The sequence below is a fragment of the Pungitius pungitius genome, chromosome 8 (assembly GCF_949316345.1).
Source record: "Pungitius pungitius chromosome 8, fPunPun2.1, whole genome shotgun sequence".
NCBI lineage: Eukaryota > Metazoa > Chordata > Actinopteri > Perciformes > Gasterosteidae > Pungitius > Pungitius pungitius.
In genome coordinates, this window is record NC_084907.1 from 10,881,941 (window position 1) to 10,898,438 (window position 16,498).

At 46.7% G+C, this 16,498-nt stretch overlaps 2 protein-coding genes across 3 annotated transcripts; one reads left to right on the plus strand and one right to left on the minus strand.

Moving 5' to 3' along the window:
• The first annotated feature begins 709 nt into the window (after positions 1 to 709).
• On the plus strand, positions 710 to 8,429 carry acad9 (acyl-CoA dehydrogenase family, member 9). Its single transcript, XM_037490664.2, has 18 exons — positions 710 to 959; positions 1,389 to 1,482; positions 1,578 to 1,679; positions 1,807 to 1,913; positions 2,469 to 2,569; positions 2,883 to 2,961; positions 3,054 to 3,225; positions 3,314 to 3,387; positions 3,484 to 3,559; positions 3,652 to 3,722; positions 3,810 to 3,929; positions 4,010 to 4,138; positions 4,741 to 4,820; positions 5,182 to 5,308; positions 5,392 to 5,469; positions 6,552 to 6,680; positions 7,619 to 7,691; positions 7,993 to 8,429. Exons 1-18 carry the CDS (start codon positions 780 to 782, stop codon positions 8,091 to 8,093), a joined length of 1,893 nt encoding a protein of 630 aa, XP_037346561.1. The 5' UTR covers positions 710 to 779; the 3' UTR covers positions 8,094 to 8,429.
• Positions 8,222 to 16,491, minus strand: cfap92 (cilia and flagella associated protein 92 (putative)). Of its 2 annotated transcripts, XM_037490662.2 has the most exons (16): positions 15,864 to 16,491; positions 14,873 to 15,115; positions 14,522 to 14,682; positions 14,067 to 14,286; positions 13,857 to 13,976; positions 13,581 to 13,676; positions 12,855 to 13,039; positions 11,799 to 12,568; positions 11,516 to 11,710; positions 11,027 to 11,288; positions 10,786 to 10,950; positions 10,481 to 10,660; positions 10,157 to 10,307; positions 9,164 to 9,336; positions 8,547 to 8,657; positions 8,222 to 8,346 (listed from the first exon to the last, which is right to left on the minus strand). In XM_037490662.2, exons 2-16 carry the CDS (start codon positions 15,099 to 15,101, stop codon positions 8,344 to 8,346), a joined length of 3,021 nt encoding a protein of 1,006 aa, XP_037346559.2. In that variant the 5' UTR covers positions 15,102 to 15,115; positions 15,864 to 16,491; the 3' UTR covers positions 8,222 to 8,343. The 2 variants fall into 2 exon arrangements, with proteins under 2 accessions (XP_037346559.2, XP_037346557.2); XM_037490660.2 differs by lacking the exon at positions 8,222 to 8,346 and having other exon boundaries at positions 8,469 to 8,657.
• Between the last annotated feature and the right edge of the window lie 7 nt (positions 16,492 to 16,498).

Sequence of the window (16,498 nt, forward strand, 5' to 3'; positions counted from 1 at the left end):
CCCCGCGACCCGACCCTGGATAAGCGGTTGAAGATGAGATGAGACCTATTCCAGTTCACTGTACATACTTGTATTTCACTCTTATTTCACGAAATAAACTATATATACCTATAAACACTCTATATACTTGTATTTTGTCCATTTATTGATTTTCTATTTAATTTCTTAAATTTAATATGTTCTGCTCTTCATGGTATTCTATATATTGAGCATTTTTTCCTTTTTCCATACGGAATACTGTAATGTGTAACCTTGCCGGCTGCTGCTACACACAAATCTCAAAAGTCTATATCTAAATCTAAATCCAATATTATTCGGCATTATACAGAATATCTGCTTTTGGTAGTTAATAGAAGATGTTAAAAATAATAAATCTAGATCTGTGTGTTAATATATAATTTAACAGATTAGCAAACATTAATATCAACTTGTATCTAGGAGAATCGGTGAAGATCTGTCAATAAGGTTGGTGAGAATGCTATTTTTGCATTGCTATTTAATAAACCTTTGATTGAAATATTCTTTCTGAAATAAAACAAAAAGATCAAGCATTAATATTTCATTTTTATGCATGTTTTATGTCATTATAAAACAAGTCCGTGCATTCACAACTGACATTTGGTGTCAGATATATAGGTAGATGTTTACATATATCTGTTTGCGACAGTGCGTGATGACGTTTATGTCTACGTCATAAACATGCGCCAGAAACGGGTGAAAGGTATCACCGCTGTGTTTGTACGTAATACGTCAGTGAAGTACGACCCCGTGGTAGAAACATGATGAATGTCAACAGATATGTCCTCTCTAGATCCGTTCAGTTTGGACAGCGGCTTGTCTCGCGCAGTGGGAGGCATGCCGGGAAGGAAGCGGCACGTCTCCAGCAGCGCAGGTCCATCAAGACGCAGTCCAGGAACCTCGCTTATGCCAAGGACTTGTTCCTCGGTCAAGTGAACAAGGTAACGTGACCGGGTACTTGTCGGATGAATGTCGTTATAATGTAGGCAGACACGCGTCTTTCTATCTATCGGGGACTAAGTAACTTAACGTTAAGGGTGTGTGTGTGTGGCGCGCGCGCGTGCCGAGCCTTACATACCAGTGACGGATGCATGACATGAAACAAGCGCCCTTGCTGCATGTGCTCACGTTTGTCTATCTCACAACTAGATAGAGGTCAAAGGTTACAGAGAAGTTGTCCACCTCCGGTTAAGTGCCTTACTTTCTGCTACGACTCCTTGTTGCAAAACAAATCAGATTGTATAAAAGTCTACAATGACTTGAGTTTATGGTCACAATCTCTATTTCCAAGTGTTCTTCGATGACCTTCATTTAGTAAAATATGTGTTAAAAGTTGGACTCTGAGCTTTAACAGTGCATTTGTGGCCCAGGCGGAAGTCTTTCCTTACCCAGAGATTGGAAATGAAGAGGTGGAAGAGCTCAACCAGCTCGTGGCACCTGTGGAAAAGTTCTTCAGCGAGGAAGGTGAGGGAGGGGGGATCAAACTGCAGTGACTCTACCGATGCGCAGCATGGATATTGATGTCAGAGTTGACCATTTCATTAATAATGTGATTGCAGTTGACTCGGCAAAGATCGACAGAGAAGCCAAGATCCCGGAAGAGACGCTGAACGGGCTGAAGGAGCTCGGGCTGTTTGGGATCATGGTTCCAGAGGAGTATGGTAAGATTAGCCATCCACTACACTTTATACCTACCCCTCGGGTTAAAATGGCCCCTCAAATGTTTCTTCACACGCAATAGTACAACAGCACAGGTTGAAGGAAGTGTCCTGTTTGTTTGTGTCCCAGGGGGTCTCGGGTTGTCCAACACCGTGTATGCACGACTGGCAGAGATCACCTCACTAGATGGCTCTATTGCTGTAACACTGGCTGCACATCAGGCCATCGGACTGAAGGTAAAAAAAGAAATGTCACGGTACTGGTAAATGAAAGTTTTAAAGTTACTTAAAACGTTGTCTCGGAGGACCATAAGAGGGTGGCCCCTTTGCTAGCAAAAATAAATCTGATTGTATAGACGTCTATGGGAATAAGACTCAGTGATTTCTCTCTTGATTTATTCCCTCAGCAAACATTTTAAGCATGAGTTTATGGTCTCAATCTCCAGGTTCAAGTGTTCTTCAATACAGCATGATGTTCATTTAATGCATTATGTTCCATTAAGAGTCAAACATAACCTAAAGCAGGATATGCTTTAGGGCGGGCTTACGGTGATTGACAGGTTACTGCCTTTACCAGAGCTGTATACGGCATCACTGTGTCCCTCTTATGCATGCCAAATATGGTAACTTCAATTTGTGTGATTAAGAAAAAAAACTGACCTTTTGTAATTTAAGATGGCGTCAAACTCAAGGCTTCGTAGCGGTGACCCCCCCCCCACGATGGGTGCAAGCGTTTTAGCCTGCGGTAACACGGTTGATGTGCTTCTTGCTAACAGCTGTTTGGTGTTTTAGGGGATTCTCATTGCCGGAAATGAAGCGCAGAAGCAGAAGTATCTTCCCAAACTGGCTTCTGGAGAACACATCGCAGCCTTCTGTCTGACGGAGCCGGGAAGGTAACTGCAGCTGCAGTATCACATGACTGTCTGTTGCATTATAATTTGTGGGAATGGCGTCATACAAAAAAGAAGTAGGTTAAGCAAATGTAGCGTAGCGCACACAGTAGGACTTCCTGTTGCATGCCGTTTAGCATCTGTTCGGCCCATTTTGAATGTGCTTTGATTGGAAACTTGAGAAAACTTTGAAGAAGTAATGATGCGAGGGGGTGAACACTTTGTAGCCACAGCGGTTAGTCCAGTCACAAGCATTGTAGCATCTTTGGCTTCGGGTCGGGTTTGCTTGACCCTCCTCACGTTTGAACTCTTTCAGCGGAAGTGACGCGGCCTCCATTACAACCCGAGCGACCCTGTCTGAGGACGGCAAGCACTACCTGATCAACGGATCCAAGGTGCGAGTGCCCCCCCCCCACCCCCCCCCCCCCTGCGCATTGTTGGCTTTTCCCGGAACTCTAAAGTTGTGCCCACTTGCGTGTGTCTGCAGTTTTGGATCTCAAACGGCGCCATGGCCGACGTCATGACTGTGTTCGCCAGGACGGAGGTGGTCGTGGACGGTGTGAAGAAGGATAAGATCTCAGCGTTTATTGTGGAGAGGGCTTTCGGGGGCGTCACCAGCGGCAAGCCCGAGGACAAACTGGGCATCCGGGGCTCCAACAGTAAGCCGCTCTTTGTTGGGATGGGAGGGGGGGGGCGATACTTGGTGGAGCTCCTGTCGTTTGTAATCAAACTGTTTGGCTTGTTCAGCCTGCGAGGTGTCCTTTGACAACGTCCCAGTGCCGGTGGAGAACGTGATCGGAGAAGTAGGCGGCGGGTTCAAGGTGAGCTTGGCCCTTCACCCCCCCCCCCCCGTGGCTCCGTCGGCTGAGTGAGCGCTGGCTTGCTGAGTGACCTTTTTAACCTATTGTGTTGGACAGGTTGCCATGAACATCCTGAACTCTGGGAGGTTCAGTATGGGCAGTTCCTCAGCTGGAATGATAAAGAAACTAATCGGTGAGAACAAAACAGCCGATTGAAGAACGTCCAGGTGTCTGTTTTGTAAAGATTGTTTCAGTTTGACTTTTGTCTTTTTTTTTTCTTGTTAGAATTGACCGCCGAGTACGCCGCAACCAGAAAGCAGTTCAATAAAAGCCTGGGAGAATTTGGAATGATTCAGGTAGTCCGTTTTTGAATCGTTAAAAAAAACAACTCCACCCAGTGTGTTCGGAGGAGAATAAAATGTGCGTCTGCCCCGTTTCTGTAGGAGAAGTTTGCCTTGATGTCCATTAATGCCTTTGTGATGGAGAGCATGGCGTACCTGACAGCGGGCATGATGGACAGACCGGGGCTTCCAGACTGTTCTCTGGAGGCTGCCATGGTGAAGGTCAGACGAGATCCTCATCACACGTCATTGATGATCACTAAGAAAACAATCAACAAACCCGTGTTTGATCTTCTGTTCAGGTGTTCAGCTCCGAGGGAGGCTGGATTTGTACCAGCGAAGCTCTGCAGATCCTGGGGGGTCTGGGTTATACCAAGAACTATCCCTACGAGCGCTACGTCCGGGACTGTCGCATCCTGCCCATCTTCGAGGTACTCTAGCTCTACAAGGCCATGGTCATCCCCACTGAATTAACATCTAACTGACGCGTGCAGCATTATGAAATAATGAAATGGTCACTTCCCTATTTGACAAGTGTTGTATGTCAATACTGCACAGCTGTTTCATGGGCGGCTTGTATTCATGATCAGACTCGGATATCCAGGAGTCCTTTCCCCTCATATCAGGCTCCCCGTTCTGCTTAAACTGCCATAGAGAGTCAAGCTCTATGTCAAGGCTCAGCCAGAAGCAAAGAGAAATATTTAGATGGTGATCTGCATGAGAAACCAAAAATGTGATGTGATCCCTACCGTGGAGTTTGTGTCAGATCTTACCCATAAGGAGGGGGAATCGAGTGGTTCTATGCGGATGTGACTCCACTGTATTCTGCTTAAGATGATCATCTCTTAAGGTGGCCACCAGGTGGCTCACTTGCCCTAGAAATCTAGGTTTTATATGAACTTTGTTGCTTGATGAATGGACCAAGCAGCAGCCTATCAATAGACATAAGGTGTGAATCAGTTGTACACAATCAACAAAGATTTTAATTTGAATGAATACTGTGGCGTTTGTAAGCTTCTGTGCTTGCTTTTAGGGAACCAATGAAATCCTGAGGATGTACATCGCTCTCACTGGAATGCAGTATGCTGGCAAAGTCCTCACAGGCAAAATAAAGTAAGATTATGGATTAATTCATCGATATCATGACACCAAGGTAACTGTTTGTTTATAAAAAAAAATTCTTTTCTTTTGGTATAGGACAATTCAGGGTATCCCTCCTAAATGAAAATCATATTTTTATTCTTAATTTTATGAAAGCAATGGGATTGTTAAAAGGTTCATTTTCAGGTGATCAAAATAACATCGGGCACTGAACAGTGTAAAGTGGAGGCCGTTCCTTCCAGCGACTCCTTTTCTCCGTTAGGCTATCCTAAAAACATGAACCGGTGCAGAGGCTGAGATCCGTTGTTACCGCCTTGGTTTTCTTTGCTAAACCCCCCCCCCCCCCCACGTGTTCTCTCCGCCCCGCCTGCAGGGAGATGAAGAAGGGGAACATCGGCATGGCTTTGGGCATGGTGGGCAAGAAGCTGAGGGCCTCCTTCGGGAGTTCAGCGAACCTCGGCCTAACGGGGAAGGACGGAGTGGTCCATCCCAGCCTGGAGGTAAGACATTTGGACGACTGCACGTCCTGCAGATCTAATCCGAGTCTCTGGTTGATGCTCGGGGGCCTTTTTTCTGCTTACAGCAAAGCGCAAAGAAGTTTGAACAGAACGTCGACCACTTCGGGTCGACTGTGGAGAGCCTGCTGTACAGATATGGGAAGGTAACGTTGGCTCTTTTTGATTCCTTGGTATGTTCTTGAACAAAAGCTGTGTGAGTGTTTCTTACCGTTTGTGTCACCGGGGGTGAGCTGTTGAGCCAGCTGCTCCTCTGGCTCTTCCCTCACTGTGGTTTTGTAATCGCGGCTTCCCCACAGAGCCCGTAAACCTGCTGGAAACGGGTCCGCTTTTCCAGATCCCTGCTTCCTGCATCGTTCCCCTCAGAGGGCTTTCACCACGCTGCCGACCAACAAGAAGATTTATGTTTGAAGGATCCGGCGTGTAGGATTTTGAAGCCATCTGCTTGCAGGAAATGAATGTTGATCCAACATGAACGGCTGGGTTTTCATCAGTGTACCGCCTCAGAGAAGCTGTGTCTCTGTTAGCTTAGAATGAGCCCTTCGTATTGACATGGGGGGGCGTCATGTTCCTATGGCCACCAAGAACGCAGTTGTCTCTATTTTCGGCCCGTTTTGTAAAGAAAAGCCCAAATTAGAACTACGTAACTTTCCACGCGACCAAGAACCATTTGAGCAACAGCAGGGGAGCAGGTTCTACGTGAAGGATCCCACCCAAACGGTCCTGGTGCTGTACACACTTTTTGGGGATTGACCGTCTCCGTTTGGTCAAACACACTCGACTCTGTAGCTGCAGATTGTGTTCAGAACCCCCATGAAGCCAGCAAGTACTTTCTCATTTGATTGAGGACATTGGCCCACGAGGCATCCTTCAAAGCACATCGTCATCTACGACTCGCAGGCTGCAGGGGAGCGTGGGACTCATCCAGGATGAGAACGCATCGTATTTTCCCATCAACGGTCGCCCTCATGACGTTTTCACAGAGAAGCCGTCTTGAAAAGAGGTTCAGACAAAATGTCCCAGAAGAAGGTGTGAGAGCTAAACCAAAATATCTCATTTAATTAAGTTTTTCTAAAACATGCAACATCTGGACCCAGAGGTTTCCGGGGAAATTGAGCAGGCAGAAGAAACGACACGGATAACGAAGCTTTCAGCTCCGAGTACCATGAGAGAAGGATGGTCATGATTGATTAATGAGGGGTTCTGCTGTTTGTGTGTTTTGGTTCAGACCTTAGTGGACGAACAGCTGATCCTGAAGAGAGTAGCAGATGTGCTGATCAACCTCTACGCCATGACCGCCGTGTTGTCCAGAAGCAGCCGCTCCATCAGCATCGGGCTCAGGAATCACGACCATGAGGTGTGTTCACAACACACACACACACACACACACACAAAGCTTTAATTAGGACCTACTAGGATGTGCACTGGTGCATTTGGCCAAGCAGGATAAAGGAGAATCCTCCATGAAGCGTTTACAACACGGTACATATATGGAGTTGTACATGCATATGGTCACAACTTCAAAGGTTACAACCCCCTCCCACCTGGAGTTAATACTCCCGTTGAGCCGCTGCCTTTCATCGCGAGAGTTTTCCATTGAGCTCAACAGATCGGTACGCACATCACTTTGTCCACGCACAACAGAAGATAATCCTCTCATCAGCCAGTAGAGATGATGGATAGAGGCCGGGGGGGGGTAGGTGTAGCTAGACGGGATGTACGGTCTGCTTTGTGTTGTGCCACCCTGTTGCATAATGACAATAACATGTCCTCGTATATTGGCCACCTTGTAATGATCCAGAGTTTCTTTTTAATAAAAGCCACATGATTCCTGCAGCAAGTCACCATCCTGTGCTCTTTTTGTCTCTTATGGCTGTATTTCTGACCTGACTTTTCAGTAGAGGTGCCACCCCACCCTGATCCACCTAAGAGAAGGGGGGTGGGTGGGGGGGGTGCAGCAGCAGCTACAGGCACCAAATATCAGCAGACCTTTCATGTCAAACACACACAGGGACTTCCAAGTGCCTTTCTTTCTAAAAACAGTTGTTTGTGTCCTTTTTCTTCTGAGTAATTCAAACCAAGTTCTGGAATATTTCAAACCCAAATATGGCTTCAATCGTGCGCCTTGGTTCCACATGATCAAAGCCGGCTTTTCTTGTTCGGTGCATTTTGCGTGTATAAAAAAAAAAGATGATGGGTTAGTGTTGGATATTGAAGCTGCAGATCTTGTAACGTTATGTGCTGCCGTGTTCCAGTTGGGTTCATGTTGTTTTTCACACACATTCACTTCTCTAGGTGCTGCTCGCGAACACATTCTGCAGCGACGCTTTCTTCAAGAACAATTACTGGATGACTCAGTTGCAAAAACGTAAGTACAAACCGAAGCGCTAATTGAGAACAGTCCCCCCCCCCCTCCCTTTTTTTCCTTTTACTGCATCTCTGTACAAAAGACTTGCATGTGTTGCAGAATTTTCCCCCAACAGAGAACATAGCAACACTCGAACCCCCTCACTGCTCTTCGTCTTCACACTGAGCGTGTTTCTTTAACGACCTCCATGTAATCCACATTCATCCGGTCACATGATCCAGGCAAATTGAAAAAAGCTTTTGTTTTGTATTGAGCGAGCAAAAGCTGGTGTGTGTGTGTGATTCCCATGTCGGTGTTGCAGACTCTCCCGAGAACAATGACGCCAACATCAAGAAGATCGCCCGGGCAGTCCTGGAGGAGCGAGCCTACGTCTGCTCTCACCCCCTCGAGAGGACGTTCTGATTGGACAAGTTCACGGTTCCACTGATTGTGATTAATAAAAGATTTATGTTAGTAGAAACTGTATTTTATTAAGTGTGGCTTCAAAGAGAGAGAACACTTTTGGGGGAATGAAGTGCTATATTAAAATAGCTGCAGGGTTTCGATGGTCATCGGCCTGCTGGGTTTCTGTGGGCTCTGAGGTGTGGACTTCTGGGAAGGGAAGACGTTCTTCTCGTGTTCCGCCAAGGGCAGGGTGGGCCGCTTACGGAGTCTACTGTGAGAAGCAAAACACACCAACGTGAAACCCTTCCATTCATTGATTTGAAGCCTCCACCTAAATAACATTACAATATTGAGGAGAACATGAATCTGCATTAGATATTTACTTTTTAATCATTATAATATACTATTGGGTAGCCAACATGAAAAGCTGAGGTCTGGTTGCAATTTCTTTGTTTTGTTTTTAATACTAACGTGGTGCTCGCCGGGCGGCGGGAGACGTCTGGCGCTGCCCCTTTTTTTTTGCGTCCGTCCGAAAGGGGCCGAAGCCACGCCGGTTGTTTTCACAGACAGCGGAGGCAGAGGCTACACAACATAAAAAACAGTTTATTACCAAACACTGAACTGAGGCTAGCATTGTGATAAACAGTCTTCATAACAATAATGGCTTAAAACTGTTTACATGTCTGGTTCAATTATTATTATGCATATTCTGTTTAACCTAAAACGGCCCCATGTAACATCCGTTGATGTTGGTCCGATGGATAGAAACTGTTTGGGACAATGCTTTAAAGGTCAGAGTGAGACCGCTTTACAAATGTGTTTACGTAAATGTCTCAGGAGACCTCAAGTCCTTTTGCATAGACAAAGTATTCTCTCTAACTAATCTATCTGCTGACCAGCAGGGGGCAAGAAATAAATTGGATTGTGTAGAGATTTCTATCCCTCATTAAACACTATAAACATGAGTTTATGGTCTCTCTAGTTTCCTGACTTCAATACAGTGTGATGTTCATTCAATAAATGATCATCATTTAGAGTCAAACTGAAATGAACTCAGTTCTTGAATGAAAGTCCTAGGAGCACGGTACCTCCAGCACCATGCCCGCTTTCCTCAGTGAATACTTCTTGGGCTCGTCTTTCAGTATCTCCTGAATCCTGTCCGAGTTTCCTGCCATGTGGCACGTGAACCGGGGGAGGGGGGCGGTGCCTGGCGGGTTCTGCGCTGCGGCTGCCTCGAGCTGCTCCTGCTTCAGAAGGTCTCCTGTGGATCAACCGTAGACGTAAGGCCTTTGTGTTCACATTACGGATCCAACTATTGATTTCACTTTACTGGACGCTAGGTCAAACAGCTGGACGGACAAAAGCAGATCCTTTTGGTTCACTGCGGATACTTCTGAGCAGAGTGGTGTGGGGAGTTTGTTACTCAAGCAGCTAAAAAACTGATACTGGCTCAAACCGTCGCCATCTGGAGCTTCAATCAAAACATCAATATGCTGAGAAAAGGCTTCCAGCTCACACAGATCCACTGCCGAGTGCTCGGACTGTCGATCTTAGTGCATTGCTAGATACCCACGTGTGTTGGAGTTAGTTAACCCTTAAACTACAAGCAGTGAATCCTATTGTTTGTAAACAGGAGCTGTTTTAGCTTCCATTCATGAAAGAAGGATACAACAAATAAACGCTGCAGGAGATGCCGCTGGTCTGTGAAGAAGTGATATGAAACCAAACGAGTTAAAGCCAAACCTTTATGGGAAACTGGAACTAAACTAAAACCAGCTAGCACCCTCTCAAAAAACTACCAAACCATTAGAACTTTGGTCCCAGAAGCAGGAAGCAAAGACGCTGGGTCGCTGTAACACAGCACCCTACCTGATGTAGGTAGGGCCCTTTATGTTATGTACGCTACACAACCCTAACCTACAGAAGAAGCCCTTTACATATGGTCATGGTATATTGAGGCAGCCTCTGCTGAACAATGGCTCCCTGCGGCCGATGTCTTCCATGACATTCGCTCAAATGAACAAATCAAATAGACAGATGGACAGGTTGTGTCTCGTGGGGACTGGTGGAGGCAGAACTACCGGCCAGGTGAATGGTGGACGGGGGCGGGCTGAAAAAAGATAGAGGTTTGAAGTGGAGTTGAAAGTCCTCGTGGCGCTGGCTCCAGGCCCAGGTGTCCCTTGAAAGTGGAGGCTTCAATATGTTTCCGTGCAGGACGTTCTCCCTCCATGGCTGGAAGAGAAGAGCAACAGCGAAGCCGACGCGCTTAGTCCCACTAATCTGCTAGTAGCTCATCGAGAAAGAAGACAGAGTAGAAGTCATGAAAACCTATGAAACCTTAGATTCACGGCCAATAACCTGATCATTCCCTTTAGCCTGTGGAACCCCCCTACACACACACACACCTTCCTCAGCTCCTCCACACGAGCCTCGTCCGGGTGGCGAGGGTGCAACTTGGACTCGCTGCTCCTGCTTGTGAACCAAACGGCAGCGACGGAGTCGGTGCGTTTTTGGGATGTGCCGTGTCCTCGCTCCACTGTGGCGCTGTGATACCGCTGGCAGTAGGTGAACCTCCTCCCTGGAGCCTGCAGTGAGCAGCACACGAGCACCATTTCGGTTCGTCTCATCCGCCGTACACTTGAGACAATACTGCGTGTCGTCGCCCTGGGGCGCCATGATGTGGGCCCCGTGCGGGACGCAGGCCTCCAACCTGGGCCATCGCTTCCCGGAGCAGCTCCTTGGCTCGCTCACTCGAGTTGAAGGTCTGGATGCTGTAGTTGTGCACCGGTCCGGCTGCAAACAGTTCCTTCCCGAACACAGCGGCTTTCGGCTTCTGCAAGCGCTCACTTTCCTCGTGCACCTTTTTAACGTTTTCCTAGAAAAAGGCGCAATACATGAGCGACTATGTTGAAGAAGTTACATCCTGCTGTGAAGGATTGAGGCCCACCGACCTGAATGAAGTCCCTGGACTGGTTGACCGACCGGCTGGTGCGTTTCCATTTCTCTAAACTTTGCGCGCCGCGCGGGGCGTCACTCTTGACATGTGCGGGCCGAGTGGGCGGGGCCGGCGCCACGTTGGCCGCGCCCTTTTGCTCCCGCTGCCCGGCACGCGTGCCGCAGGTCTTGCCCAGGCCGAGGATCATGGCGGCCGAGGGGAAGAGGTCGCAGTGCGTCGCGTCTGTGAGTCGCTCCGCTCGGCGGAGCTGGCTCAACCTGCGGGGGGGCAGAACACAAGTCACCGTCCTGCCTGTCTGAGGCTCTCCGGGTCTCCACTTGCAATAGATTCATTCATGCATGAGAAACATCCAGTGTTTTCACGTATGATCGCTTATTTCTACACGATTTGTGTCATAACAAATAAAGATGTTCTTAGTGGCTGAATTACAATAACGAGCACACATTTCAGTTGTTGTTCGCCACCGAAATCACAATGCTGGTACCTTATCAAAGCTTGGAAGCAGGGTCGGGGGACCATCCCTCTGATGTAGACCCGAGGCCGTCTCATGATGGTCTCCAGAGGCTCATATAAACAGATGGGACTCAGGGCCACACCTAATGAGCCGTAGATGCGCTTGAAGAAACCCAGGTTTGAATTGTAAAGGACTTTCACCTGCTCCTCTTCACTCCCACTCTGCCTGCAGAACCAAACCCATCTAAACACGGTCTCCAAATAGACGGCACAGCTGAAAACGGTTAGGGCGGGATAGTGTCCGCGGGGCTTACTTCAGAGGAACGGCTTCCCAGAGTCTCCTCACTGCTCCGCGTCTCAGCCCCTCGAGAACAAAGACGTGGGCCCTCTTGTCGAGCACGTGGAACCCCGAGACAAAATCCAGATCCCGGCTCTCGTCGGGACAGAAATTCATTGTGCGACCGGACAGGCCCCGCTGCGAGTCAAGATGGAGCGCCGACGCGTTGATGGTGAGGATTTCTGACCTCAGCCTGGTCATCAAAGACAAGTTGCTGTAGTCGAATAGGTAGACGATGCGCCCGAACGGACCCCCGCAGCCGTCGTCCTGGACGTGGAGTGGACAACATATCTCGACTTCCACTTTGAGTTGGGAATTGGCCTCAGAATAACGGCCCGGTGGCATCGTCCTCCCGTCCCGCTCCCTGTCCGCCAGCGGAGGCGGCGGGCAGCATTTGATTGGCAGGTGCTCCTCTAGCCTTTTCCTCCCAAGCAGCAGCTCGGAGAGATTCAGCCTTGCGACACCGTAAGGGTCCGGGCCCGCTGTGGTCTGCGTGGGCGAGTCCTCGCTAACTGAGCCGGGGCCGAGCGTCGGGGCCCTTTCTTCCCGCTTCATGTCCCGATCATGGACCTCTATCTCGAGAGGGGGACCGGAGAGGAACTCCCTGAGCTCCCCGGGATTCATCAGGCCAGTCAGGATCACGTGCACGTCTCCGAAGTGGACTCTGGTGCCACGCATTTGGGAGTTTGTTTTGTGCAGGTCCGAGTCGTGGAACTTGTACTGGCAGTAAACCGGCCCACATTTCTCCTGAAAAAGAAAACTACAGTGTGTCCACGCAAGTAAATGAGGATAACACAACTAACAAAAAGGGAGTTATTTGTTGAACAATGGCACAAATAACACACACATGTAGCGGTTACCTGTACATCAGTTTTTCTACAAAAAGTCAGCAACAAATGCCGGTTTTCATATTTTGTAATCTGGTGCAAGTCAGCTGCCCGGTGTGGTGTTTGTTTTGCAGCACTGTGGGGTGTCTGTGAAGTGAAGCGCATGCAGCCTGCATGGATAATAAGCAGTGACACGCGAGTCGCACCTCCAGGACGTGGAAGGGGACCGGCGAGGAAGGCATGGAGGAGGCGGACACAATGGTGATGACCAGTGGATTGAGTTGCGCCTTCATTTGGTCAGATATTAAGGGGCTGTCCAGAGAGACGTTGCACACCACCTCCGACACGCCACACGAGCACACTGCGAAGCGTTGAGTTACAGAGGTCTCACCTGGCACAGAAATACAAGAGAAAAACTACAAATAGTCTGTCACCGTAAAAAGAAATGTTCAAGACTTGACAAATATAAGATAGATATACATGAAAGTTGTTTTCTTGGGCAACTGAGCTGCATTATCACGTTTCATATATATCTATCAGAGTAGATTTCTTTCCGGGTTGTCACAGAAATATATTTTCTAATCATGTTCTTCTTGTTTTAACCTCGGGTTAAACCTTTGACATTAACCATGTGTTCAAAATTGTGACCTCAATTCGGGAGAAAATACACTTCCCTTGAAGGAAACTCAAGTCTCAGGACGCTGCTGTTTACAGCTTGTCCCGCATGGAACCAGAAGTCCGTGTTGACTTGTTTGATGTGTTTAACTAACTAACTTTAAAGTTTGTTTTAACACTTAAACCGCAAGCCACAAGAAAATAAATCGGCCTCTAAAAAAATGAAAGAAAAGTGACAATGAGGTTGGACTTTTCATAACCACGAGGACTTATGATACGGGGTTGCTTGTTTTAAACTCAGCTATTGAGTTACTCACCCGCTACTAAACGAATGAGACGGAGTTCAGCTGAGGCGACCCCATTCACTTTGGCTTCCTCAAGGTTGAAAGAATCAATTGTGGGTTTTTGAAATTCTGTTTTGGCGAGAGGATTCAAGTGTGTAACCAGTGTTAGGGAATATCATAGCTCTCACTAAGGTTTAATGGCATGACATGGAGCAAAGATATATATCATAAGATACCAGTGTGTGAACGAAACATCATTTACCACTGATTAGGATTCCATTGTTAATAAGGATAAACCTATAGATGTACCTCCTTCTGAGCCCCCTTCTGCATTGGAATCAAACAGTTCATCACTTCCGCTCTTTTTAGATGTATTCGACGTCCTCTTACAGCAGGACCTCAGGTTGTTGACCATGCTCCTAATACCACCTTAGAAAACCTCATTATTTCATTTCATATAGAACACAGTGTGCACAATATGTGTGGTCTGGGGCATTTTTAGGGCAAGGTGATGCTCACCACAGGTGTCCGTTTTATCTTCCGGCTGATCCTGTGTCGGTCTGAAAGCATTCATTCTCTCATAGCGGGCCTGGTTGGACAGTTTTTCCGTACTGTTCCATATCTGGAGCGTGATGGTATGAGGAAGCAGACTGATCAGCAGGTCCTTGTTCACCCTGATCTTGAAATGCTGGCTCCAGCCGACCCATGTCTGATCTCCGTCCTGCCACGTTCTAACAACCTGTTATGCACATTGCTTTGTTGTTGCATTACAGGCACACACTGGTGAAGGTGTAGAAAGTGTTTGTGAGCAGCAATGATAAACCCTGGCTTGGCAATAATAACCATGTGTGCACTGATGGATAATTTAGTGTATCTCTAGATGCTTTATTATTGGACATTCAAGGTGATCATTAATTATTCATGAGTAGGACACACACACACACACACACAATATACACTCAGGTCATGGTTACCTTGAACTCATCTTCATTGTAGAGTTTTGCTAGGGGCCCAAAAACCAGTAGGTCCACTTTGACCGTCTCTGTATCACATGGCAACAACTTGTATTCTATGTGGTACCAGCTCTGAGCTTTATTTGTTTTCTCCGTCTTTCCAGGGGCCTCAATGTCTTCCCCTAAAAAAGGGGACGTGCGTATGAATGAGATAGAGGGTGAAATGAATCTGTGATGGGTTTCTTACAATTGACTTATTATTGATTTCACTCCCACACTAAGCTCATCTGACTGACTTTCGGTTTGAGTATTGTTTAATACATCCCCATGAGCTAATGGCAATGGTTCATCTGTTTTAAATGACAAACATACCTCTTGGGACAGCGAGGGCAATGCAAACTGTCCATGTGACGTAGTAGGCCATGTCATCCGCGTGTGCCGTTATGTCCTCAGGTGAACCTGACCTTTGTTCTAAACCTGGCGCCATGGACACCACATGGGTCTGAAGGACAGACACATGTTTCTTTCCTTCATCGGTAACTTGATCAGTGTCACAGTCTGACGCTGGATTACAAGGACCCGTCTCTGACATCATGTCCATGTGGTCTTGTTCCTCTTTGACATGGAAGACAAAGCATAGAAAAGAATTAGATCACAGTTAAACTGTATTGACAAAATCTTTCAAAATACTGTTAATTCATCCATGACATTTCCAGTAATCTCCAAAGCCATTACCGGTAATCAACTATTAGATTTGCCTGCAGCAGATTGTGTAGGTGAGAACATCAGCACACAGACATCTATCCGTCCGTAGGACCTGGCTAGAAACAAAAAGCCTGTGACCTTGTTTGTGGACTTCATGTTGTCTACACGTGTCCATGGTGACTGCCTTTTGTGTTGCAATGTGTTGTCCATAGCAAAATTAATTAATTTGTTGTTTTTGTTTCAAAATCTTGTTTCTGACTTTGTGTCAGTTGCATTTAAGTCGACATCAGAAATAATACATGGTGTAGCCCCTCCCCCCCACACACGCGCACACACACACACACACAAGCGTTAACTGTGTAACGTGAAGCACATTTTGCTTTTGCTTGAGTGAATTTCTTTAACACTCGTTCGTTCCCTGTCTGCAGCTAACGGCAGTTAAGGCTAATCGTCGACTGTGGTTAGCTAAGCTAAAAGACATCTCTAACTGTTTTAATATGTCAACAAAATAAATTATCATTAGCTAGCGCTAGCTGACTCTCTGGTGAAAGGCTGATAAAAAGAATATACGTTGCTTACAGCTTTGTGTTTCAACACTCATGTTAATATTCAGATACTACAACATATCAAGCTAAAGAAGCTTCTCTTTTAAACTCACCTCAGCTGCTCTTGTTCCATATGAAGTGTTACTCCGAGTGAAACAATGACGTAAAAGATTCGCGATGACGTCAGTGTGCGACGTAAGTTACGTCAGGTAAACGAAGACAATTTATCCGGTCAATCATTTCCGTAGATGCCAAATTTTATTTGAATGAAGTGAGGTGTTATCTACCGTCGTAAAGTGCTGAGCTGTCCCATTAAACTTCAACAAATGACATATATGACAGCGGGAGTGCATCGCGTCGCCATGGCAATCCCTCGAGTGAAGGAAGCAACTGCACCATGGACTGCAGCTGTTGATATTTTCGCACAAGATATGGATTTATGAGACCCTACCTCCTTAAATAACACCAAACCTCACAATAATCAGCATAACATAGGCTGCAGTTTTAAAGAAAAAAATGACAATAAAGAAGGATATGGACATGGGTGAGGAACCTTCATGGAGCGTGTGCTCACAGTGATGAAATAACAACAAAGAACATTTATTGAAGTAGGTTATCAATACAATTTTGAGGTATGTCTGATTGAATCAACATTCATGTCATGCACCTTGTATATTGAGTATTGCCACTTCCACTAAAGAAATGTACTTTTTACACCACTACAATATATACATTCAGAAATGTGTAC

What these genes read in the sequence shown, in the direction of transcription:
- acad9 (XM_037490664.2), top strand. Translation starts at nt 780, where the DNA reads ATGATGAATGTCAACAGATATGTCCTCTCTAGATCCGTTCAGTTTGGA. An exon ending in GCATCCTGCCCATCTTCGAG is followed by an intron (nt 4,139 to 4,740) that starts GTACTCTAGCTC and finishes GCTTGCTTTTAG; the next exon opens with GGAACCAATGAAATCCTGAG. An exon ending in TCAGGAATCACGACCATGAG is followed by an intron (nt 6,681 to 7,618) that starts GTGTGTTCACAA and finishes TCACTTCTCTAG; the next exon opens with GTGCTGCTCGCGAACACATT.
- cfap92 (XM_037490660.2), bottom strand. Translation starts at nt 15,101, where the DNA reads ATGGACATGATGTCAGAGACGGGTCCTTGTAATCCAGCGTCAGACTGT. An exon ending in TCCCCTTCCACGTCCTGGAG is followed by an intron (nt 12,569 to 12,854) that starts GTGCGACTCGCG and finishes TTTCTTTTTCAG; the next exon opens with GAGAAATGTGGGCCGGTTTA. An exon ending in AAGCGGGCATGGTGCTGGAG is followed by an intron (nt 8,658 to 9,163) that starts GTACCGTGCTCC and finishes TATGTTGTGTAG; the next exon opens with CCTCTGCCTCCGCTGTCTGT.